Source organism: Anomalospiza imberbis, chromosome 5 (genome assembly GCF_031753505.1).
Source record: "Anomalospiza imberbis isolate Cuckoo-Finch-1a 21T00152 chromosome 5, ASM3175350v1, whole genome shotgun sequence".
Lineage (NCBI taxonomy): Eukaryota > Metazoa > Chordata > Aves > Passeriformes > Viduidae > Anomalospiza > Anomalospiza imberbis.
In genome coordinates, this window is record NC_089685.1 from 3694409 (window position 1) to 3720642 (window position 26234).

At 44.2% G+C, this 26234-nt stretch overlaps 1 protein-coding gene across 1 annotated transcript in view; it reads right to left on the reverse strand.

The window, feature by feature from the left end:
* Window positions 1–387: 387 nt before the first annotated feature.
* PRKCQ (protein kinase C theta) overlaps window positions 388–26234 on the reverse strand; it is a 52168-nt gene continuing 26321 nt past the window's right edge. Inside the window, exons 9-19 of the mRNA XM_068189427.1 lie at window positions 25262–25391; window positions 24508–24617; window positions 24236–24353; window positions 23028–23203; window positions 19380–19553; window positions 10425–10516; window positions 8924–8986; window positions 5260–5398; window positions 2434–2622; window positions 1756–1884; window positions 388–1124 (exon numbers count right to left, since the gene is read on the reverse strand). Coding sequence (XP_068045528.1) covers window positions 969–1124; window positions 1756–1884; window positions 2434–2622; window positions 5260–5398; window positions 8924–8986; window positions 10425–10516; window positions 19380–19553; window positions 23028–23203; window positions 24236–24353; window positions 24508–24617; window positions 25262–25391 — 1476 coding nt within the window. The 3' untranslated portion in view covers window positions 388–968. The remainder of the gene's footprint in view (window positions 1125–1755; window positions 1885–2433; window positions 2623–5259; window positions 5399–8923; window positions 8987–10424; window positions 10517–19379; window positions 19554–23027; window positions 23204–24235; window positions 24354–24507; window positions 24618–25261; window positions 25392–26234) is intronic.

The following is a 26234-nucleotide window of genomic DNA, read 5'->3' on the forward strand; positions in this document are numbered from 1 at the left end:
GAGCTGGGACATCATTTAGAGAAAGTAAATCAGCCTTTGCAGGACCAGTTAGTACCTTTCAAGTGAAACACTCCAATTCTGTGACTGGAAGGCCACTTTTACAGTGCTAAAACAATGGTTTGGGGAAACGTTGCATTTTTCTAATTTGGTTTTAGGTTAAAATGTCAGAAAGCCCCATTGAGACCTTGCCCTGAGTTTGGTGTATCAGAAGACACTTAAAGCTTTAGAACAGGGTTCTTGAAGCATTCTGCAACTTCCCAACCTTCCTGCTCAGGCACTAAGTGTAAACCTCTGGTTTTCTGTACCAATCTTGGCACTCCCTTTGGTAACAATCCATTGAGATGTGCAGATGGTGGAATGGGCACCTGAAAAAAGTCTCTTTGTCCCATGGAGAAAAATTGAGTCCTAACACCTCTGAACAGCATTTTTAAAGGGTGTAGGGAGTAAATTTCTTCTTCAAAGCTGTGCACACTTTGGCAATTCTGCACATGTACAAGTGGAGGTTACCAAAGCATCCAACCTGAGTCTTCCCTGATACCCACAGGCCTTGAGCAAACCACTTTTCCTTCAGAAGAAGGTGGGTCTGGGTCTGAGTTGCCGAAATGGGCACTGACATCCAGAAGCTCAAATAGACCTATTTTTCCTTACAGAGAAACCTGTTGGCTGTGTGTACAAGTAGTGGGGAACAGGTTTTGGCACCTCCTCATTTTCAGATGCTTTCAACTTCAAGAACATTGGGAAGAGAGAGAAGAGAGACCAAAAGATACCACAAAGAAACTTTATCATCAATGAAGAGTGGGCTGGCATCTGCTATGGACTGGAAAAAGCCGGAAGCCTCCAGGCATGGTACAAACGTTCACTGAGGTGATTTCTTTCTGAGGGTTCTTGATAAAAACAACCATGCACAGTCTTCAGTTGACAAAGTGCTACTCAAATCATTACAGAGAATTCCTTCAGTAAGGCAGGTCTCAGGAAAATATTTTCTCCATTTTAGGGTTCACAAAAGAGAAGTTGCTGAACATATTTTGGTCCATGCTGTTAATCAGTGCTCTGTCAGCACAGGACAGTCTGGGTTTTTCATTTAGGAATTCCTTGTCGAAGTTGCTACAGTCACTTGGAGATTTCTTCAAGAAAAGGAAAAAAAAAATTACGTCAAACCACTAACAGTCAGATCTTTATTACAATTGTACTGGCCCTATCAGGCTGCTTCCTATGGGCTCAACTCATCCTTCAGCTGGGAGCCAGTAAATATAAATATTATGAAGGAGGCACTGAGCCTGTGATTCAGGAATTCTGCCAGACAGGGATGTTACAGCATTGTAACATGGCAGACTGAACTCACCAATTGTATAACAGTTGTGGAAGGCTGTAAAATGAAAGTATGATGTGCTTGTCAAATTAAATTCTATTATTATTATTAACAGGGCTTTAATAATTTAACGAGACTGTTTTTCATAGTCAGAATTATTCTGATGTAGCCAAACAATTGGTTCCTGAACTGTTTTACCTTCTGCAGTGCAATGAAAGATAATCCCTTCAGAATGGGCTGCAGTTCTGTGATGATGGGAAGGTGTTACCCTGCTGCAGTAACTGAGGAAGCAATGAGTAATTTATGATTTCTCAGGTGTGGGCATGCCTGACCCGGGCTTGCAGCCACCACAAAGCAGTATTGTGAGGATCAGGTCAAGCAACCAGTAGAAATGCACAGTTTAAAAGACCTGAGATGGGTGGAACTGAAAGAAGATCCATCCTTACCACTCTTGGTTTGAAAGGGGGCTCCATCCTTCTCTCTTCTAAAGCTTCCCAGTTGATTTCCCGGAAAAAGGCGTGCTGGCGGATGTTCCCTCTCGCTCCCAGTCTCCTCTCAGGCTCTCTTACAAAAAGCTGGAATGTTGATCCCATGGGTTAAATTTTCTAATGATAACACAGTCATAATGCAGGGTGGAATGTGTAATTATCCAGAGTCAGTGCAATGAGAAGAGGCCATATGGAGAAAATGTTGGGATTTTTTTTTTTTTTCCTAAACAAGGAAGTTTACTGATTGGTATTAAGATGATTACTACCTCTACTCCTGACAGAAGTACTGGCTGTTTGGGCAGAAAGGTGCCAGCATGTGCCCCAAAAAGAGATGTTCAACATCTCAGTCTGATGAAACCCTTAGTTTGAAGTATTTTTTCCAGGAGTTATCGAGCCTTGCACCTTAAGGACTGCTCTGCAAAAGAAACTGATCTCTCGTGGTGTCTGTGAGGAGCCACCATCATGAATCAGGAGAAGGAAGATATACAAATTCCTTATGGGAGAGGTGTGGTTTGATGCCTCAGGAAAGACAGTGACTAAACTAAATCTGTTCATCTCTACAAGGGCTGAAGTTAAACAAATTGAAGACAGTAATTCTGGCAGAAAGACTTCCATTTGATGGGTGGTGGTTCTTACCTTCACCAAAATGTCCTTTGCATCCTTGTCCAGCCAGCGAGGGTAGAAGGGGTTATCCATACGGATGGACTGGAAAAGCTCCTCCTCATCTTGGCCATGGAAAGGGGATTGGCCAATGAGCATCTCATACAGGAGGACACCAAAGGACCACCAGTCAACGGAGGTGTTGTACTTCTGCCCCAGCAATATCTGCCCAGAAAGAGGAGCCACAAAGGCAGAAGTAAAATGTCTGACATGAGTTTTTCAACTTCAGGAGGGTGGCCAGACTGTGGCCTTGCAACAGCTGCTTCTATCAGAGGTGCTTCCCCCTGCCTGCAGCAGGAGCCAGAAATCTGCCAGTGGAGCAGGGCATGTGGCTCCTGGAGCAACGAGGCACAGCCACAGCTGGGTGCCAAAACAGTCCTTGGCACTACAGACAACAGGCTGCATGTAATTCTTACGTGACTTGAACAACTCCTTGGCTACCAGAGAAATCTCAAATATAAGAGATGAGAAGTCATTTTTAGCCTGCTCTCCAAGGGTTCAAATCAGGCTTGTGAAGTCCAAGAAGACAAATGATCAGGTATCAGCATCTTGGGATAGATTCCAGTGACACAAGCTGAGTTTTAAAATTACAAATGTGGCAGCATAAAGGTACTTTAGGACCATCAGTCACTTAAAACAGTGTGAATCTACCCCAGCAAAATCTTTCCCAGGAAAACCATGAAAGGGGTTGCTGATGTGTCCTCTTGAGACCAGCTGGGTTTTAGATGGAGGAATGGAAATTTGTCCTCAGTTGGTCCCTTGGTTTGCACCTTTCAGTGTCACCTATAAAGTGACGTCCAGCTGGAATGACGACCTCACCAGGGCCTAAAGGACCACCACCAAGTTCTCAAACTTCCTCTCTGGAGAAGCAAAATTAATCTCACCTGCCTTTAGATGTCTGTTGTGGAGATATCTAGAGCTGAACCACTTATCACCAGCTCCTTTTATGGCCAAGGAAGGGAATTTGCCCAGTTTTAAACATCCAGATAAATATCTACCTGCTGTAAAATACAACCCCTGTTTGTCTCCTTTGGTTCTCAAAGAGCCTCAAAAACAGATTTTTACATTGGAGATATCTAAAGGTTCACATGATGACTGTGGTGTGTAGGATTCTTATCAGAATTTGAGAGCTGTAGAGGGGAAAACTTAATTTTGAGGCACAATCTTTACTCTTGAGCCCACATCTTTGTTGCAGTGGGATGCTCTATACTACATCTGTCTCCAGAAGAGGAGATGCCAAAAGGACAAAAAAGAGATTTGAACGTATGTTGTCATATATATAATGAGTTCCACTCAGAGCCAAAAGAAAAAAAAAAATCAGCAAAACCCCTTAATATATTTTTTCTGGATCACTTACAAACAAAATCATCCCAACCTTTCCTATTGAAAAGAGAAATTATTTTTATAAGGCTTTTTCTTTAAAAGTCTAAAGTATCTGGAAATTGAGTATGTGAAATTGAAGTGTTTTATGGCAGTCAGAAAGAAAAAGGTTTATTTTGTTTTAAATTCTTTGGGACAAAAATAAACTTAGTAATTTCATTTCAGGCTGGTTTTTTTTTTTTCTCGTCAGGTATTTTTTGAAATGAAAAAATAATTGCTTGTCTACTGACCCAAAACCCCCTTATTTGCATGGCTGTGGCCACGGTGCTGGGTCTGTAACAAATTACAGTGGCAGCAGCTGCAGTGAAATACTGACAGAGTCCAGTGCTCCTGCCTGTGGCAGGAGAGATGATCAATAAACTCCAGAAGTGCTTTCAATTTAGAGATAAAATGGTTTATATGCACTCGTTGAATGCCTAAAATAAACATGGTGTAGAAATAAAGCTCTGAACTATTTTTTCTCTTTTCTATAAAATAAAATCACAGATAATGGATCAAAACTTGGCTATATTTTTTTTAGGAGCAGAAAATAGCTTTTTTTTTTTCTTAAATAAAGGCATACAGAAGTAGAATAACAGACAATTGCAGCTTGATTGCAGAGCACACTTACACCCATTCTTAGGCAACAGAAATCCAATTGATTTGAAGAGACCCTTGAGCCTGCAGTGGTGTAACCTCAGCCAGATTCGAGCCCTCAGTGCACAGTGAAGGACCAAGGAATTATAGTAGAGGGGGAAAAAAAACCTAAAGGCTTTGACAACTCTTTGGAAAATACCAATATCCATCATGAAAACAATAAAATTACAAAATGGAATCTTGAAAGGTAAATAAATGGATTTCAGACTGATGTCAGACATGAGGCATGGATGACTTGTACGTTTTTCTCTGAGCTAAAAATTGTTTTCTTTGGCCAACTAATTAGTCAAAGCCTCTCCATAGTAAGATCTATCATTGTGTGAAGTCACCAGGTTAAGGAAACTTTCTATTTTCTGGAGGGATCTAGTTTAAAACACCTAAATTTTCTAGGTAAAAAAAAAAAAACAAGTTTATGTCTAGTTAAAAATTGAAAGAAATAAGGGAAAGGGCACAGTCAGCATTCCTCAAGCTATGTCTGTCCCTCAATTGCAGGACCTCTTGGAGTTTATTCTGCCATGGCCCAAAAATAATTTCCATCAAGCATTCTCTTTCTTGATTTAAGCCAAGTTTCATCTGCACCAAAAAAAAAAAAAAATTAGCCACAAAAATAAGCAATGCCAAACAGCAACACAGACTCTGAGCCATGCTGAAATCCAGTTTCTGGCCTGGAGCTGCTCCAAACCAGGTTATTACTCTTTGCAACCTCCACCAATGCACAACAGTTTTGTCTGGAGATGTGTTTCCTGTCCCACAGCACTTGCTGAGCTCCCTGTGCCCCACACCTACCTCAGGGGCAATATAGTCAGGAGTCCCACAGAAAGTGCTTGTCTTTGCATCTCCAAACATGTTCTCCTTGCACATCCCAAAGTCAGCAATTTTGATGTGCCCCTCATTGTCCAGGAGGACATTGTCCAGCTTCAAGTCTCTGTGGAGGAAGAGAAGAAAACCCCATTCTTCAAAGTGTGAAGCACACCAAGTTATTTTAGCAGCTTATATTTATTACACTTGCTCTCTGCCTCTGTGTAGTGCCTACATGCTGGAAATACAAAGGAAGCCTGAGGGATAAATGAGGAACTGTTCTCTTGGGCTTCAGCATCCCTTTTCCACATATCTCTTGTTGCAGCACTGATTTATCTGCTGGAGAGGACACAGAATCATGGAATCACAGAATGGTTTGACTTGGAAGGGACCTTTAAAGATCACCCAGTTCCAATCCCCTGCCATGGGCAGGGACACCTCCCACTAGACCAGGTTGTTCCAAGCCACATCCAGCCTGGCCTTGAACACTTCCAGGGATCACATCACCCAAGACAGCTTTTAGAAGCTGTTTGCTTCAAGGATGCACAATAGTGAATCTAAGAAGGGCTATGTGCCAGCTGGTGCTCCTGCCCTAACACAACCTGGAGAATGAGAGCAGGTAATCCTCACTCTCTCATCCCCTGGGAATCTCAATATTCTCTCTGAAGCTGCTGCCAGATCTCCTTCTATAAATGTCACAAGAAGTAAGGACCCACAAGCCCTGCAGAGGGTCAGAATAATCCCAGACATCAGCAGAGCCCCCACCACTGCTGGGCTGCACCATCTGAACCCTGGGATTTACAAAGCCTTTCACACTCAGATGCCAGGCTGTTGTCTGAGTTTTCAGGCTCTGAGCTACTCTGGGAAGCAAAGAGCCCAGAGAGAGGAAGAAAATAGAAATGCACAGAGAAAGAAATAAAAGCAAATGAGGTGATGAACCATGACCATTGGTGGAGAACAAAGAGGTCCTCAAGTGGGAACTAACTCTGAAAGGAGAGAAAAGCTTGTAAAGAAGAAAAGAAAAAGGCAGAAAGAAAGGAAGGCTGGCATGGTTTCTATGTTAATTTTCTTAGATCTTACCTAAAGGTTTTGTTTTTATTTGATATAACGGCCCAGGTAAAATGTTTGGATCAGTGATCCTGCACTTAATTGGGGATGTGGGTAGAATTTGGGTCACCTTCTCTGTGAGCACACACATTCCTGCACTGCCTGGTTTGTGATATCAGTCACTGCTCCTTCTCGGGGCTCCCAAAGCACCCAGACACATTTGCTTATACCCACACCTGAGGGTGTAACTGTTATTTTTCATGCTAATTCACAGTCTATACGTATTTTGGCCAAAAGGCCAAGTTGGTTGGGGCCTGATCCTGTGGATGCATCCCTGCCCATGGCAAGGGGGCTGGGGATCTTCAGGGTTCCTTCCACCCCAAACCACTCTGTGAATCTGTGATTTTCCACATCTGAGGCCAGAGGCCTAACAAGGAGGCTACTGCAGGGACACCCTCCCGCCGACAACTGCTTTACAATGTGGGCTTTTTTCAGAAATGTTCTTCAAAAAGGTAATTTCTAATGCTTGATGCTCCTAGGATAATGGCCCACAATTGCAGGGAAGATGGTTCTTCAGCCTCCCTCTGTGCAGAGCTCCTTGTCTTGCTTGGGCCAGGTCCTCATCAGGGTGGGGGACATTGTGGTTTTCACACACTAAATTGTCACGGGGCAATTGTTCACTGCTGCAAGAACACGGCCCAAGACGAAATGGGAGTCATCAATCAAAGAGAAATACAGAGAAAACCAACACATTTGCCTTCCAAGTGGCAGGCACTCATGTTGTCACAATTTCCAGCTGGAATGGCTTATTTTAGTTACAACGTTGTGATCAATCTCGGGCTGCCAGCACTGCTTTTATTCATCCGGTAGATCGAAGCAAAACAAAAAAAAAACCATCACCTACAGTTTGCTTTCATTATTTTGATGAGTCTCAAACTCATTGGCTGCAGGGACTGGAGTTTCTGCTAAAAAATACCTCGGCTCATTCGTTAAAATTTAAGCCAATGTTTCCAAACGTGGGTGCATGAGACAGAACAGCTGGATTCATTATTCTTACGGCATTGCAAGAGATGTAGTTTCAAAAATTATTTCTATTCACTTTCCCAAGTGCTCAGTTTGCTCTGACACAGATACTGATGACTATGTGCTCTCAGCTGGCCCCGTTGTCATTGTCTTCAGTGAAAAAGGGAAGAGGTTAGGACTGGTTAAACCTTTTCTCTCAATGCTTGACACCCAAAGCAATATCACCAACTCCTGGGAATGAGATATTTCTTCCCATCCACACGCTACCCAATGCCCAGATGTCCCAATTTTCCCTCAATTCCCAAGGCTCCAGACTCTAAACACCCCTCTCCTTTCAGGAGGAAATGGGTCCCAAATCCCAGCACAGCACTGGTGCAGTGATTCCAACTAAAAATGTGAATTATAAATAAAATGCCAGCATTAGCAGCCCTGCCATAAAGTCACCATGTCCTGCAGGTATTTTTAATCAGATTTTCTGAGAAGACTGACTAAAAATAACAGACATGGCCAAGTGATTTGGGCACCAGAAAATTTTTCCCTTCACTCATGGAGAATAATAATTGGAGCCAGAAAAGTTGCTGAGGCCCCAGAGATCATCTTAGCTTAATGCCAGTGATATTGATCTCATGTTTATGCAATCACCATCACTGGTCAATAAAGACTATAAATGGCTCCCACATGAGTACTAATAAAAATCAAAACTCGTGTTTTAAAGGGAGAATGGATTGTGAGCAAGTCATCTACTTTTAGCATTTGCTCTAATGTTCATGCTACATGACAAAAACTGAAATAAACTCATTTTGGGTTCAGCAAACATCGTTGCTGTAGGGAGATTTCTCATTTATTTGTGACAAGTTATTTCTTTTCTGCTTTTAAAGGCTGCAATGTAGTAACTGAATTTTGCCATGAGGCTGAGCTTAACCAGAGCTCCCCAAAAATTCAGTTCCTCCTCTTGGTCATGGGAAATCAGACTGTGGCCTAATTTCTGGTAGAACTGGGCACTTCCCATACACATTTTAACACAGGCTTGATGAACCTTAAAATGCCCTCTGCTCTCTGCTTACTACAAGAAGAACTTAACAGACAACTCAGATTCATGATGGTGAGATGAATCCCATCTCCCCATTGTGCACAAAATTAATACAAAATTAAGATGCATCACTGTCTCCCTGCTTTTGTTACTTGAGTTGAGCTTGTCACCACTGTCCCAAGGTAACCAGCACAGCAGATGTAACAAATTTCTTGTGTCTGACTTTACCTTAATATACCTTGATATGTTGAAAGCTTAAACAAGGTGCCTACACTGGGCACTGTGTGAATGGCTCTGTGTAAATGCATCCAAGGTTTTGTTTTAATGCTAACTGAAATAGAACTGGGTTCTGAAAGAAGGATCAAAACTGCCTTTTCTACACTCTTTCTTCAAAATGAAACACCCAAACTATGTAAAAGGGAAATCTGCAGAGAATTGCAGTACCAGTAAGTACAGCCAAAAAACAGCCTCTCTGCTGGCATTGGTGCTTGCAGGGAAAAGCAGAAAAGGTTTAGCATTTAGCATATTAATTACACTAAAGAGTTAAATTACCTGTATATTATGCCCTTGGAATGGAGGAACTGGAGTCCACAAATTATTTCAGCAGCATAAAACCTGAATGACAGAAGGCACAAGTCAGAACAGGAGCTTCCCAAAGATTTTTTCAACTAGACCCAAAAAGATGGAAACCTTGCCCCCACAAAAGCCAAAATTTCATTAGGTTCCCAGAAGGTTTGGAGTGTCTGCAGAAGGCTTGGGGTGACTGAGTTTTACTGATGGGTGATGTGAGATTCCCAAAAGCAGGGGGGAATCTGGAATGAGGAGCACAGACAGACTCCCTGCCTTCTTCCCTGCCCAGATTTATGACCTACTTTTCAAAGAATCTCAGAATTCTGGAATTATTTAGGCTGGAAAATCCCTCCAGCATCGAGTCCAACCATTAACCCAGCACTAAACCACGTCCCCAGGTGCCACATCCACACTTCTTGAACACTTCCAGGGACAGTGATTCCACCACTTCCCTGGACAGCCTGTTCCAGTGACTGACCACACTTTAATGAAGACATTTTTTTCTGATTTTGAAAGTTTATCCATAATATGGGCTATCCAGCAGGCTGGTGGCCGTTCTCTGGAGTTTTTTTGAGCTTGAAGTCGTTGTTCTCAGCACATTTTTACCCAAAGGACACCACCACATCATGATGCAAAGAGGCAGCATCAGTGTGAAGAATGAAAGTGCTGTCCCAGAAGGGAATGAAACCAGAGGATCATATCCCTATCCAGTGTGGCACAGCTCTGCTCTCTCAGTCTTCAATGCATTGGCCCTTAATTCTGGACATTCAAATGCATTTGAAAAATATCATCAAACACTGATTTAAAAGACGGTGTTGGGTTTTTGTTATTAAATCATTAAATAAAAGTAATTCCTATTGTGGTTTCAATATTAGCTTTCAAAATACCTTTTGCTTGCAGAAGGATCAAAAGCACCTTTCATTTATTCTAATTCTTCTATTTACTTTAATCAAAGCTAAATATATTTTTAATTCTCTGCTGGTATATTAATTCTTTGTTTAAATTAACTTTTTGTGCTTTTGATAGGATTTTACCCCACCCCCTTGAACTTTAAGGGGAAAAAAGGGAAAATCCCATTACTTCTAATAAACAACAGCTTCACTTCTGACTACTGGGCTGGGAACCTCAGCTTAATCAGGTCCTGCAGCTTGGCTACAGAGTGTTGTAAAGAAGCAAGGTCGTGTCTGAGTGAAACCAACTGTGTGGATGGAGTTTAAAAGTCTTCTGTGGGAGGGAAAAGAGGATAGGAGGTGACTCACTCCAGTCCTTCACTGAGCTGGGAGGATGGCCTGTATAGCTTTGTTGAGTTTGGAGACAGCTGGGATAGAGAGGAACTTGGCTTCCAGCACAAGCATCCTCCCCACTTTTCAGCTGGGCAAGGTGAAGAGAGGCAAAATCATCTGCCCAAGATTTCCTCTGCAGGGCAGTAGCAGAGCTGGGAATAAAATCAAGTCAGGCCCAAAGGCAATGATAAACATCTTACGTTGCTCTGGGAAGGTCGAACTTATGGCAGCTCTGGATGTGGAACATGAGGTCTCCTCCATTGAGGTATTCCATCACAAAAAAGAGGTTTTCCTAGACAAGGGGACAAGGTGAGAATAAATAAGGGATGGTGAAGAGCGAGGTAAGAGTTTAAATATTAAAAAAAAAAATCAAACTGCTCAGAAAGCAGAAGGAAAGTATCACTGAGGGTTTTGGAAAGAAAGCAGCTCTTTTTTACATTTCTCCTCTTGGTTCCCTAAGCCCATACTCACACTCCCTGCTCTGAGTTCTATAAACACCACTAGCAAACACTGCAAAGCCACATCATAACCAGCTGGGGCTGTGGATTTTTACCAGCAGAGCTCCAGGCTCACAGAAAGGGGTCAGCAGCTTTACAGTGCCTGTACAGCAGAAGGACAGATGGACAAGCTTCTCAGGGGACTAGTGGAAAAGGCAAAAGTCACTCCCAGATCTCTCCTCTGGCCCCCATCCCAGTACAGTACCCATCCAGTGGTGTGACTTCAAGCTGGTGTCACCTGCATTCCTGCAGAGCTTCTGTGGAGGCACCTGGGTCTGACTTTTTCAAGTTATCAGAGACACCAAACAGACACAGCAATTTGTTTTAAGCACATGCTTGATTTTAAGCCTGAAAGCTTCTCTACGTAACTTGCTGGTGGGGAAAGCAATGATTTAATCATATTTCTAGATACCCATTGAGCACCTGCATGTCAGAGAAGCCTGGAAAAAGTCGAGTTCTGGTCCCCAGTTTCATGCAACCATCAGTCGTTTGACCAGGGCAGTGAAAAACTCTCCTCCTGGTACAGAGAAATGAAGGAATCTCTCTATGTATAATGGGCAGAACTGATCACTGAGGTTTCTTTTCCAACCCTTGATACAGAATCATGAAATCACTGAATGGTTTGGGTTGGAAGAGACCTTAAAGACCCCTGAAGTTCCAACTCCCTGCCATGGGCAGGGATGCCTCCCATTAGACCAGGCTGGTCATGTACATGACACTGATCCTCTCACAGCTTCATCAGCCAAAACTCACCACCAGAACCCTGCAGAAGCTGGTTTGGATTGATCCCTTCCACACTGAATTGTCTCTAGAAAGCAGAAAGGACACATTTTTTCTGAAGGAAAAGGATCTGCACACTGAGCTATGGTCCCAGTTTAAACTTCTGTTTTGGGAATCTCACCTTTTGTGCATAAAAGCAGGAATAAAACTAAGTGGATGTGGTATTTTTTCCCCTCAAAAGCCTCTCTCTGTTCTGTGCACACCTGAAGTCAGTCATCTCTAGGCTATGCTATAAAGTTTATGAGTATCTTCCTTGTGTTGCCTATTGCCCATTACATTTTTTCTGGGGGGGAAACAGAGTTATTTTCACTTATATTTCTAACAGTTGAAAATTTTTATCCATAAGATCTAATGTAAGTATCTCTGGCAGGAAGCCAAGAGCTGGCTATGTTAAAAAACCACAAAAGTGCTTGTTCCTTTCAAACAACAGCTGTCTGCTCTAATTTGTGCAATTTCTTTCGCCAGATCCTCTTAATTACAGCACTCTTATTTAAATGGACTCACTGGAAACCCCACCTGTCATCCAACAAGCTCAAAGCCAGATCTGGCCTCCTGGGGAAAGAATACAAATTCCAACACTAAACCAGATGGGTGCAGGTTTTCAGTGTTTCTTGCATCTGCAGGGGGCTGTGCATGTAAATGAGTTCCAGCAAGTAAAAAGGCCAAAGGAAGGTGGGAAATTTAGTGAAGAAATGTATAAATCGTGGAAGCAACGTGAGCTCAGGAGCCCATTCAGGAAAATACTTGAACAGATGATCTTTGGGAAGGTACACAGGGAGGTGATGGGATTTAGCCAACAACACACCAGTAACCACATCTGAACTGCTGAGACTGAAGAAACCTCATGGGTCTTGAAATGGGCCAGACTCAGCTTTAGTGGGCTGGGAAGGAGAAAACCCCTCAGTTCCCCTGTAAAGTCCACTGATTTTGACTACATCTCTAACTGTTACTTGAAATCCATGTTTATCCAGTAGAATGAGCAGTCACGCTCTGCTTGTTCATGGACTTGAGCAACCATCTGATGTACCTGTTTAACTGAATCCAGGGACTCTGACTCAAAACTGGGGGCTCTGGCATCATCTCTGAGGGAAGAAAAGGTGGAGCAACCCCTCAGACTAATTTACATCCACATATATAAACCCTTTTGCTCAACTGCCTTAAGCTATGGAGCCTGGAGAATACAAACTTTACTTAGGATGTTTAGTACCAAAGTTTATATCAGGTACTATAGAGTGGTACATAAACCCTATTGAAAATACAGACAGGATCACTCTGACTTTCCTGCTCTGGGGCTTGGAAGTTCCCCTTGCTTCTTAAGAAGTGCAAATGCCTAGAATAGCTCGTGGGGGAGAACTGGTTGAGATCAGCTCTACGTCATTATGAGTGCTGAGGTGTAACCAAGAAGGGCAAAGAGCAACAACTTCCTGGAGTCAGCTTCCTAGGTCTGAGATCCACAGAGCCACAGAACACATTAAATATGGGAAGTAGCAAACCCCATTCTTGAAACCACTGAAAATTCAAGAGAGTGCTGGAGGTCAAAGGGTCAGAGTGGTGCAGAGGACATTCTTGCACACAGGCTCCAGCTTCACTTCCTCTTGTCCTGGAAAAGTTAGCTCGTGGCTCCTGCTTGCTGCTGGAGTCTGTCAAGGTCCCTGCTCACTGCAGGGCAGCTGGACTAGATGACCTTCAAAGGTCCTTTCTAACCCAAACCATTCTCTGAGTCTCAAGGCTCTGCCATGCCCTTATCCCCTGCAGTGGTCCTGCCTGTGGATGTTGAGCAAACAAGCAGGAATGTTGTTCCTCAGTGGTGAGACCCACACAGCTCTGCAGCAGGCTTGGAAAGAGTGCCCTGCCCCTCTGCCCTGCAGGCAGGTGACAGACAACTTGCTGACCACCTGTGGGAGCATCCCTGGGTAGCAAATGCTCAATCCAGACTTTTGGTCATGGTTCTGGACTCACACAACAGAAAAAGTTTGGTCTCATGGCAGACCTCAGGACCATCTTTTGCAACCACAGAGCTCAAGGAGAATTGTAAAGGCTCTTCCTGCACTCAAGGATGGACACTGCATGAGGATAGTTATAAAATCATAGAAATTCTGAGTTGAAAGGGACCAGCAAGGATCATCAAAGTCCAACTCCTGGCCCTGCACAGGACACCCCTGAGAATCACACCATGTGCTTGGGAGCATTGTCCAAACACTTCCTGATGTATTTAACACCAGTTGTCTTAGAGCATCCATGTATCAGCCATTCCCTACTTCTAGACCATCTCCCAGAGATTTTCTCCATTGTAGCACCAGGAACAGGAAAAACTCTTCTGTGGGAGGGTGAAGTGCTGCTCCTGCAGCAGACAGAGCCCTACAACACAAGGTTGTACGGCACACAGAGAGGGCAGCAGCGTCCTGCACAAAATAACACAGCTCCTGCACACAAAATAACACTGTTCCCCAGCCAGGTGCTGAAAGCCTGGATTACTGCAGGAACTCAGCCTCCTGCCCTTTCAATCCCTCAGTGCCTGTGCCGAGCTGAGCTCCTCCCCACAGAGCCACCTGCTCCCTCAGCCTCTGCAGGACATGGCAGGGATGGAGTTAAACCAACCTGCTCCTGCTCTGCTGCGAGAATGAATAGTCACTATCAGAGATGCTTTCAACTTTATAAACAATGAGTATAAAGCAGGCAGCATTTAAATTGATCTTTTGAAGGTACATTCTTTAACAGGTTCTTAAAATCCTTTAACCAGCTGGAAGCCCTCCAGAGCACTTTTCTGCAGAGATTTTCAGATTTTGTTTTCTTTGCATTTTGAAAGCGCTTGCATACATACAAATACACAATTGAGCACCATTTACTGAGCAGCAAAAATTCTTCTTCCCGGGGCTTCCAGGAGGATGAATGTCAGAATAATTAATGCTGCAGGACAGTGTGTCTTTACCTGTGTTTAGATCAGTTACCCTAACAAATGTCTCCACGGGGAGAAGGCTTCAGACCAAGTGACCTAATCCTGCTGCATTCCCATTGAACTAGGCTGTCCCTGGCCGAGAGAAAGGCTGGACATGATGCAATTCCTGCAGCTGCCTCTGGTCTCACCTTTTCATGCAGCTCAGCACAGTCTGGGTGCCGATCCACACCTTGGATCTATTTTATTTCATGGGATAGCTGGCAGCCAAAAGCCTCTCAAGCCTTTTCCACCACATCACTCAGTGCTGCAATCCCATCAGAGCATCCCATCCAGTGAGAAAGAGAGAAATGCAGTCCTCACTGTGTCCACTGTCACAAGGAACACTTAACACAGGGTTACTCCTTCATAGGAGGTGGCTACAGGCGTTCATCTGCACTGGAATTTGCACCAGAGCAACCCAAGCTTTCATTCTGTTCTCTGCTTTAAATACTTTCCCCCCCTCTCCTGTGTAATATCAGCCTATCTTCTGGAGATGGCAGCATTTCTTACAGCTGCCCAATAATCCAGTCCAGCCCCTGCTCTCACTGTTTATTCCTTGTTCTAATCCTTGCACTGTCAGCATTTCTAGCTGTGTATTGAGCTGCTCATTTGGGATGCTCAGCGTGGTGTGCCCATCTGCTTGGTACAAAGCACAGGAATACATTTATACACATAAATAAAATACATTTGCAGAGATAAAGGTGCAGACTTGGCTTCCACTTGAGCTCTGAGATTCCAAGACCTTTACTCACACTCAGAGCAGGCAGAGTCCATCACCCACTGATAAACTGAGGCACTATCAGCCCATGTCTTGCAAGAGGAAGTGGTTTTCCCTATCAGTGTCCAGCAGAATCTTGGAGAGAGACTAATTTTCTCAAGGCTAGAGAAAGATTTGTCTGAAGTTTTGTGGATTAAAAAAAAATAAAAATCACCAGACTAAAAATGAAACAAAAAGAAGCCAATCCATGAAGCAGAAATATTTTAGCAGTTGAAAAACAGAAAAAAAAATGTAATGTTTTTATTTTAGGAAGTAATTTTTTTCAGGATCAAGTGCAGCTAGACTGCAGATTTTTAGAAATCTCAGGCAATGCTAAATGCATTTTGGCCTGATTTTCCTCAGCTTGCACAATGGGGAAGCAATGACAATATGTGTATTGAATATGGCAATAATCTTTTACTTAAAAAACCCCACTGGTGAGCTGCCCTCTTTTCCTGGCCGATGCCTTCCCCCAGTTCACACCACATGGGCTGACATCTAGAAGTGTCTTGCAAAAACTTCATGTATTAGATGTTATAATTACAGCTGCTCACACCTTCTCTGGCACAACCTTGTAGAAATCCCAAAGCTCTGCTGAGATGCTGCTATTTGTGCTAAACCACGTTGAAATTTTTGGCCAGGATTGAATGAGACCTTGCCAGTTTTCCTGCCTGTTGGTTGCAAGAGGCAAAACTCTCAAAGCTTTCCTAAAACTTCCCATCAGCTGCTTCAAATTTGGCCTTGAATCAGATTTTTTTTCCAAGCTCAGAGTACTCAGAATACTACAAGATGTTTCCAAGAAAAAGTAGGAGGATGGGCCTAGGGCTGTTCAGGAGGTCCATGGCACCACCAGGCAGAGGAGCTGAACATCCAAAGGGTGTGAAATGCCCACGTGCCAACCCCATGCTCTGATTCAGGGCAAATAAATCAGCCCTGCCCCTCAAGAGCAAGCCAGAGAGAAGAAAACTGAAATTGTGCGTGGAAAGAAAGATAATTTCAGGAATTGCAAAATTCCTGAGTTCTAAGGAGATATTTTAACAAGAAATCTGAAAATATCCATGGAAAACATAGACAAAGAATTTTCAAATTAGGACCACATTCCCATTTATATGATTCTTTTCTCCTTCTTGCCACTGTAAGAGATTTTTCAGTCAGTATTAAGCACACAAGGGCAACAGAGCATGTGAAAAAGGCTCACCACCAGAAGAAAACATATAATACAACAGTAAAGCAGAAAATAAACATTTCTGTAATATTTTCTTTTAAATTGCAGTAACGATTGCTTCTCTTTTGGGTTGAGATAATCTTCTCTGTTGCTATTTTGTGTGGCAAGTCAAAATGCCTCAAGATTTAATTTGCATTTAGGTAAAGGGTGTTAATAAAACTTGGTCAATGAAGTAAAGAAACAGAAATAAAAGTGACTTTCAAAAAGGGAAAGCCTATTTTTATGGCAGAAGATCAGCGAAATGCAAAAAACAATAAAACATAAGCTCTGGGATGCTAGTCACTGTTTTGGCATTACTGATTTTGGGATTTCACAGAATTATAAACATATTTTTCCTCCTCTTTAACATAACAGCATCCCTTTAAATCTAATACAGCAGAAGAGCAGAATAGCTCTTTGAGCTTATTGTTAAAATTCAGAGTATGTAATTATGTCAGCTGAATATCTGGATACAAAGACGACTGCAGTAAAATAAAACAGAAAAATTCCAAAAGAGATTGGACCAAAAAAACCCCACCAAACACTATGGGTTTGCATTTATTCTCATGCAATAAAACAAGAAAAGTATTCTGAGTTTTGAAAGCATTGATCATTCAGGCTCCACTGGAATAGAGAAGGGCAGTAAGTGCCTGGTGCCATCTAAACCTGTCTGGAGAGCTATCCAGATTTAAATAATTGAGCAGTCACTCATTACCTGGGTGGAGGTGAGGAAGAAGCTCATCCCAGAGCTCAGAGAACTGTCAACAGATTAAAGGACTTTTTTTTCCCCACCTATGGAAACATGTGGACTATTGAGGTCCTTGTTTTTGTGTAGGAATATTGCTGGTTTTACTGTCCTTTGCAGAGACACTCAGCACCTGGAGCAGCTCAGGTAAGCCAAAGCACGAGGGACTCAGAAAGGCATTGGCACATATGTTTCTGTCTGAAACTACTTATCTATCCAGTGAAACTTCAAGAAACAAAAAAATGTCATATTTTCAATATTAAAATCCATAGAAGGACTCTACACAGCAGTGCTGTGGCTTCTGCCCATGGAAGGGTGGTTGGAAATAGGTGATCTTTAAGGTCCTTTCCAACCTAAACCATTCCATGATCCTAAAATGATTGCCATAAAAGACATTCTGACAACCACACTGCCCTTTGAGCCCTAGAAGACCCTCCAAGGTTGTCACGGCTCCCAGCTCTGGGTGGCTTTCCTGCACTGAATGATTGCTGCTGGCTTGCAAAGGTCAGTGGAGAAAAAACAAGAGTTGAAAAATCAACCAGAGGCCAGAGCAGCTTTGGTCTGGGCAGCCCCATTCCAGCTCCTCTCTCTGTGGAGCCACAGATGGGGAGACCACACAGTTTTAAAGTGGCAGCGATGGCTTGGGATGAGATGGATGGGGATTCTTTCTCCATGGCAGGAGGGCAATTCTCTGCTGCTGCCCACAAGTCTAGAAAAAAAAAAAAATCTGGCTTTTCAAGCCAGGCACCCATGAATTTTTCAGGCACTCATTGCTTTTCCATCCTTAAGTTTTTCCCCTTAAATAGTTGGTAAATCCCACCTGGATCCTGACACGACTCCATTTGGTCTCTCCTCTTTTTGCTGAGGGAAGGGGACACTTGCATGCCTGCACTGCCTGAACCCAGATCTCCAGACTGTCCCTGCTGTACCATCCTGAACCTGACCTACAGCTCCCAGACCAGGCTGGAGCACAGACAGCATGGCTCTGCTGCTGGCTTCAGTCAGCATCCCTCTGGAGATACAAGCAGCAATCCCTGGAGTAAAAGCTCCCTCACAGAGCTGTGACTGTTGTGAATGTTTTATCTCTTCAATTAAATCTTGATCTTCTTTGCTTTTGTAGTTGTGGCATTTATATTTTCCTCTGAAAACCAGCACCCCTCAAGCAGGGAGTTAATTCCTTTCCTTGCCAGGCAAAGATCCATTCCCAGCACACATTATCCCCACTGTCAGTCCCAAAGGGGTTAAACATGAATGCCTGGGCTCAGTGTCACATCACCTACAGCAGTTCCCAGACATTCCCTGTTATAAATTTAACCTGTCTTTAAACAGCTGCCACGTCCCACAGATGACTGGGATGTACCACAGAGGTTGTATTTGTTTCTCCTGATCCTGCAGAAGAACCTCCTCATGAGCAGGTCCTAACCTTACACTGAGCAGTGCCTTGTGCCACCAAAGCCTGGGGCTGAGCAGGGACTGGGAGCATGCAAACAAAACCCTGAACAAGCAGCCATGAGACAGTGCTGCCCTGGATTTGAGCTAAGAGATATCAATCATCTCTCAGGAATGGTCTGAGTAGGCTGGACAGAGAAGACAAACTCTCAAACTTCCACTGTTTCTTTCTATACCTTGTGTGTGCTTTGGTGTTAAGGCTATTGGTTGTGGCTCTGGGAAGCTGAGCAGTTGTTGGCATGTGGGACCATGAAAATATGTGTATTAGTTAAATGTCACTTCAATTTTGGTTTGGAGTCACAAGCGAGATTTCAGGAGCTGCTCTGAACTGCAGAACCACCAGTGTCTGATGCCATTTAACAGTAACAGGGGCAAAGAAGTGAATGACAGCATGTTTATCCTCCAAAACCAGGGTTTCTTGAGTTGGTTTTGATCCAGGCTAGCTGCAGCACAATGCTCCATGGGCACATCCTTACCCTGGCTGTGGGCTGTGGCCTTTCCACATCCTTGGCCCAGGGTACCAGGATGCAGATTTTAACAGCAGATTTTACCTCAGTGAGCCTTGGATGCCATAATCCTCAAATACACCATTCCATCCCCAGACTGATGTGGGAAAAGTAGATTAAATTTCTGGAGATATTTCCTGAGTGCTTTATCTGAAGATCCCTTCCCTGAGCACCACTTCATGTCCCAAGTGGACCCTAGCAGGCTGAAGCCCTTCACCAAGCATCTGCATTTCAGTAAAGCATTCTCAGGCTGTGGATGAAGGTGGCAGATCCTTGTCTTACCTTGGTCTGGAACGTGCAGAAGACATGAGTGAGGAATGGGTGCTCCCAAGCCAAGGAGAGGACTCTCTTCTCCACCATCGTACACTCCACATCGTCATCCATCAGCACCACGTCCTTCTTCAGGGCTTTCACAGCAAAATACTGGTCTGTGCTCTTCAGCTCGGCCAGGAACACCTAAAATGGAAACAGCTGCTCAGAAAGAGGGATTATCTCCTCTCAGAGCAGCCATGTGAGGGTGGCAGCTGAGCTCCTGGGAATTCACTGGGGTACACCTTAAAAGCTTTGATGCTTAAGGCCCCGTTTGTGGCAGGTACATTCTTCTCTCAGGATTTTTTCATAGAGCAGCACAGAGAGAAGAAAGAGAAAACAATTTCTATTTCTGCTCCTCTTTTTCCCCATATGGAATGTGTTTGGAGAATTGTTTACCTGGGGTGATTGCTTGATTAGATTCTGGTGAGGATTGTTTGAGCCTGGTGGCCCATCCAACCCACCTGTGTCTGGACTCTGGAGAACAGGGTCATGAGTTAGTAGTGAGTTAGATTTGGTAGTTAGAAAAAGTAAGTTTGTAGTTTTAGTATCTCATTTAAATAGTATATTAATGTATTATAGCATAGTTATAATAAAGAAATCATTCAGCCTTCTGAACTGGAGTCAGGCATCATCATTTCTTCCCACCAGGTTCACCCGCATTTACAATATCTATTCTGCCATTAAAGACTTTGAGTTTGCTCCCCACACCCAGAATAGTTTTATGAAGTTGAGCCCTGGAGAAGGATGTGAAGTTCTTGGCAATTACAGGAGCAGGGTCCTACATGCCTGGATGGACAGGACATGCCAGAGAGCCAAACATCTCTGGTAACAGAAACCATCCTCATGCAAATGCTCCTGAGATACATTTCCTGTTTTCTGACTTCAAATAATAAAACACACAATATTGCTTCGTCAGCATTTGAAATGCAAATACCCTGCACCAGATCTTCAGCAGGTGGAAAATGATGTCCACCAGTAGTTAGACTGGTTTTATATCAGATAGCTTTCTCTCCTTCCTCTCAGTTTTTAGGTCTGAGCACACAGGCTTATGTGTGAGCTCCCCTATGCTTTTGCAGGAGTTCTCTGAGAATGGGAAAACACGTCCCAGAGGAGTTAGAACCTCTGTCTGTTTTTATAGGCAGGGAAAATGAAACCCAGAGCAGCAGAGGAGGGTTTTCTAGAGACCACAGAGCAAAGAAGTCTCTCCTGGAAGGCAGTGACAGTCCTGATCTTCACACTAACAGCCTGCTGATCCTGTTTCTATAGACTGAATTAATGTGTAAGATTCATCAAAGAGGTCTTTGAAGTTCTCTGCCAGACGCTATTTACTGAGTAAGCTTGGACTTGTTTTAGCCCTGACAAAAGTTTTATTTACCCTTTTGGCTACTGCTGCATTTCACTTTGTAGCACCAGACAGAGAGTAGAGCCCAGAGCCTCCCTCTGTCTCTGCACTGAATGACCAGAAATGCTCACAGTGCTGATGCTGCAGGCACCCTTTTTACCTCATGTTTGTGCTGGGCACTGCTCTCCTGGGGAAACTGGGGAATGAATGTGCTGCATTTGTGACCTGTGCTGTGACTTCCAAGGAGCAGGAAGGCAATGCCAGACCACATACAGAGGTGGTGGGAGATATCTGCCCCTCAACATCCCAGGATCACACAGAGCTGGAGAGACCCCTCTGGCACTGAGCTCTGCACACCCTGTCCCCTCTATGGGGAAGTGAATCTTGCTCCAAGCAAATGAGGGCACCAGGAGTGACACCAGCACAGGAAACTCGTGGGTGAGTTTTTGTTGCAGAAAGGCACGAAATGGCCCATCCTCTCCACACCCACAATGTGCACTTCAGAGAGATGCAGAAGCTTGCAGGCTTGGAGAGTCCATGTCAACATGAAGGCTAAAACAAGGTACAACATGTGCTTCAATGGAGGCATTCAAGACTTGAACAGATGAACACCTGAGCAACCTCATCTCACTGGACCTGTTTTGGGGAACGGTTTAGATAAGGAGACCTCCAGAGATCCTTTCCTTCCAATAAAAATGTTTCCATTATATCCACACTCTTGATTTCAGGTTAGTCTGGAATGTTGGTTTGGGATACTCTGGTTTAGCTGTGAGATGCCTCAGCTCTGGCTCCCATGCAAACTGTGGACATGACAAGTAGACACAACACTTTTTAGTGGAAAATTTCCCTGTCCATTGAGCTGGAACTAGATGGTCTTTAAGGTCCTTTTCAACCCAAACCATTCTATGATTTTATTACTTTCAAGTATGAAAGGCCAATACAGGAAATATTTCACCAGTTGAAGAACTGGCTGCAGCAATTGCTCTAGATCATTTAGCAGGCAAAAAGCAGCCCTTTGTCAAGGTCCAGTTTCCCCCTTGGAAAGATGCAGGATGTGGGCAATGTGATCCATACTCCTTCTCTGTATTGGCTGTGAAAATACAATGGGGAGTCCCTCTGAAATTGCATCTCTCTGCTTTGTGCTGTCACTGAGTAACATGAGTCCCCTCCCAGGGGATATCTGCAATGGGGAGGAACAATCCACAATTCATCAGGATTAATGAATCCACTGAAAACAGGTGGTTCTTGTTTCAAAAGCACAAATTCTTGGCTGCTGCAGAATTTGCTTTGGGCTCCAGCACAGATCAGAGCTGGAAAGAGCAGTTCCTGTTCCCAGCTGGGACCTGCTGCTCTGGAAAGCAGAGCTGATCCACACTCAGCTTCTCAGCTCATGCTTCCACCTCCCTATGAAGAGGGAGAGCACAGAGACCTTTCCCAACAGCTCTCTGGGGATATCCTGGATCCATCAACCTGCACAGAAGGGGAAGTTGAAACCATAGCTGGGGCATTCCTGTGCCTCATAGGCAGTCATGAGAGAGCAACTAATGAGACAGGAAGAAGGACAAGGCGAGGAGAAGATGGAGGTCAGGATTCAGCCATGCCAGAGGATGGATTCTTTCAAGACTTGGAGATTTATCAGCCATCGTGTGGCAGCAGCACCAGGGCAGTGACCTGCACTGGGCACTGGTGAGGCCACACCTCAAATCCTGTATTCAGCTTTGGGTCCAGCACTACAAGAATGACACTGAGATGCTGGAGTGTGTCCAGGGAAGGGAATGGAGCTGGGGAAGGAGCTGAAGCACCAGAAGAGGCTGAGGGAGCTGGCAGGGCCCAGCCTGGGGAAAAGGAGGCTCAGAGACCTTGTGGCTCTGCACAAGTCCCTGACAGGAGGGGACAGCTGGGGGGTCAGGCTCTGCTCCCAGGGAACAGGGACAGGAGGAGAGGGAATGGCCTCAAGTTACACCAGGGGAGGTTGAGATGGGATAGTAGAAAAAAATTCTGCACTAGTCAGGCATTGGAAGGGGCTGCCCAGGGAAGTGGTGAAGTCACCATCCCTGAAAGTGTTCAAAAAACACGTGGATGTGGCACTTGGGGACACAGTTAGTGGTGGACTTGGCAGTGCTGGGTTAGCAGTTAGATGCAAAAACCTTAGAGGTCTTTCCCATCCTAAATGATTCCATGTTTTTTCCTAAGTGTCCCTTCAAACCAGATGTTGTTTAGTGCCACACAAAGCAACATGCAAATGCACACAGTGCTGTCCCACTCCCAATGCTTACCTTGCCAAAACTGCCTTTCCCCAGCATCTTGTGCAGGACAAAATCTTCAATGGTCAGTTTTAACTGCACTTGGTGCTCCTGCTGTTCCTGGGACTGTTCTCCCAGGTCTGACTCTATGAGAGACTCTCCCTTCACTGTGCCCTCCACTGGAGTCTCCCAGGAGATGCCCTGTGGCTCTGCAACACACATCAAAGCACTTAAATAAACCCCTGGACAGGAGCAGAAAATCCCCAGAGCACTCACAGGTATTCTGCTTAGAGGTTTAAAAGGGTATTTCAGACAAATGGAAGTGTGGTGGCCATCTCTGAGTAGATTGGCTCTGCTCCCACACTGCTTTCTCTCCAGAGAAAACTTTACTCCAGTGGAAACTGCATCTTCTTCAGTAGCTCTTTTAAAATTTACAAACCACTTTACAAACTCCTTCATCTGTCTTTCTGTTTTGTGGCACCAAATCCTTAATTTCTGGCCACCTGTCTTCTCCAGTCCTTCTTGCTGCTTGCCATTATGATGAGGTTTCATTTTTTCAAGGTCTTTTCAAAACCTTAGGCAAAGCTAAATGAAAAGGTAGGGTGGCATTTTCATACTGTGCTCCTGCTCTGGATGTGAAGCATTCCAGACCAACCATTCCAGCCAGCCTGGAGGGGAATCACTCTGAGTTTTTTCAGTACTCCACTAGCCTAGATTTATAAGAACTTGTAAGAAATTTTGCCCCTCACTGGATTTATCCCGTTGCTGTAACTGTTCTAAAACACTGAACACTACTCAGCAGGCAAACAGACCCGCATGTGAAACAGATGTGAAGCCACCTGAGGCTTTGCTGTTTCACATCAGCACAGCCAGTTCTACTTGTAGAACAGAACAAAAATAAACACAGATGGGGACATCATTAATTTCTCCTTGGGGTCCAAAGGGCACAGTCTCTTATTTACCCTTCTAAACACCTGTTCTTGTACCACAGAGGGCTGTGACACCTAGATCAGCTCCTGGGTGAGTGAAGTGGAGGTCTATCAGTGGTTTTCAAAGCTACCAGAAGTCAACCTCCACCTAAAAATATGAAATCAGAAAGAAAATTGGCCATGGTGATCAGAAGGATTCCAAATATCCTGTTTAGAGCTTGGCAATAAATTCCCCACTCATGTCACCTCCAACTGACCAGGTACCAACCAAACAACAACAAAGCTCTGCCCTGTATCACCAGGAGGAATTACCTTTTTTTCCTGAAGCTGGCAAGGCCTGAAGTGGTGTCACATCCTTCACAGGAACAGGGAAGCCAATCTCCAGAGGTCCATCCCTGGAGATCTGTTCACTGTCGCGCTGGCAGCGAGCCTGGGGCACAGAAACCAGCAAAGTTTTGAGCCAAAAGTCACATGCTGAGCTAATGAACAACTCCGTGACTTCTTGAGTGTGACTCACAAAAGCCAAAATCTAGAAGAGGTCTTTGCTCACGAGAAGAGCATCTAAAAAAGCTTAAACCATTTACCTGCTGAGTGCTCTCTATCATTGCCAGAGCTTCAGCCATCAGTTTCTGGTTCACTCCACAAAGATTTGCTACTTTTGCCTGGCACTTGTGGTGGACGTTCATGCCACACGCTGAAAGAAAGAACACGAGGTGTCAGGACAATGAAGGGTGTAAAGGGTTGGGCAGGGGCAAGTGCTGCTACTGGCCAGGGGCAGAGATCAGCCACCTAAAGGGTTCTTGAGATGGCACTCAGCTAGTTTTTGGTTCCCTATGGAGACTATTTTTTATATTTTCTTCTGGACAGAGGTTGCATTTCCACATCCATCAGCCTTTGCAGGTTTAGGCTACTAACACTACAAGCCATTTTCTCAGAGATAAACTGTAATCACAGAAGAGGATCCTCCCATTGGTTTGGAATTATGAAGACAGTGAAATCTCTTGAGTCTGACAGTGGAAATAGAGCTTGCAAGTTCATACTGGGGGTGATTTGGGAAGATGAACAGTGCCACTGTGATGCTCACTGTCTCTCTGGGAAGCAACTCATCATCCTGCTGGATCAAATTTCTCTCAGTACATGGACAGTTTTCCTCATTCTTGAAGAATGATCCTCCTTGAAGGACAGTCCTGTAGACCACTCCTTCACCCTCCTAGGTGCCACCTCATAGTGGTTTTTCAGAGAAGGGCGATAAATGAGATTTGGATTTTCAGACTGCTGCCCTCCAAAGACAACCACCCCTCCCATGCTCAGCTGGTGCCACAATCGCCAGGGACTCACCGTCACACTTCAGCCCCTGCCGTGCCAGGCCCCAGAGGAGGGTGCCACAGTGCTCACAGAAGGTGGGGCTCTTGTAGTTGTACACTTTGAAGCGGTGGGGCATGTCGATCTTGAACCTCTCCTTGTGGAACTGCAAGAAAAAAGCCAGGCTGAAAAGCCACTCCTCATTTCCACCTCAGCTCCATGTGGAAAACCAAATGTGTACCACAGAAGCTGGTTTCTCTACTGCCCTTTAATCCTCGTGTATGACTGCCAAGCAGAAATTATTTATCAGGCACACAAACCCAAATTTTGGTACATAGTGACTGCAATTCAGAGGGAATTGGGTCATTTCATCCCTGGCCTTGACCAAAGGACTGCTTGTGCCTCATTAACATACCCAGGCTCCCCTAATGCTCAGTGGGGAAACATTGATACTTTTAAAAATTATTCACCTCATCCTGAAATGGATGTGTACATTTGTTGTCATGAATCACTCCCTGGAAGGGCCTGTTGTAATTCTTTTAGTATGAAAGGTGATGACAAAGTTAGTTACATCTACCCTGGAGATGTCAGAAGAGAAGTGAGAGCAATCTCATCTATAAAAATTGTAGAAGGAGAACAGGAGCCAGCGTGGGACTGAGAATAAACAGAAGTTGTAGGACACAAGGTAAAGGGAATAGTCCTATCTGGAGTTTAAGATCTGTTTTTGCCTACCAAAAAGAAATTTTTAGAATAAACTGACATGAGAAAAATGAGGTAAATAACAGTGGAGATATCAGATATCCCACTGACTCTTTCAGATAACACAAGTACAGATTTGTTCAAGCACAAATCTGAAAATTCAGCCTGATGTCCAGCCTAACATTGGATAGTGAAGAGTTTTCTCATGTAAATCTCCACCTCATGTCCATGACTTCTCTCTGAGTTTATGCATTAGAAAAATGTCAGTTCTGATTCAGCAACTGCGTATTCTGCAGCTGCATTTAAGTAA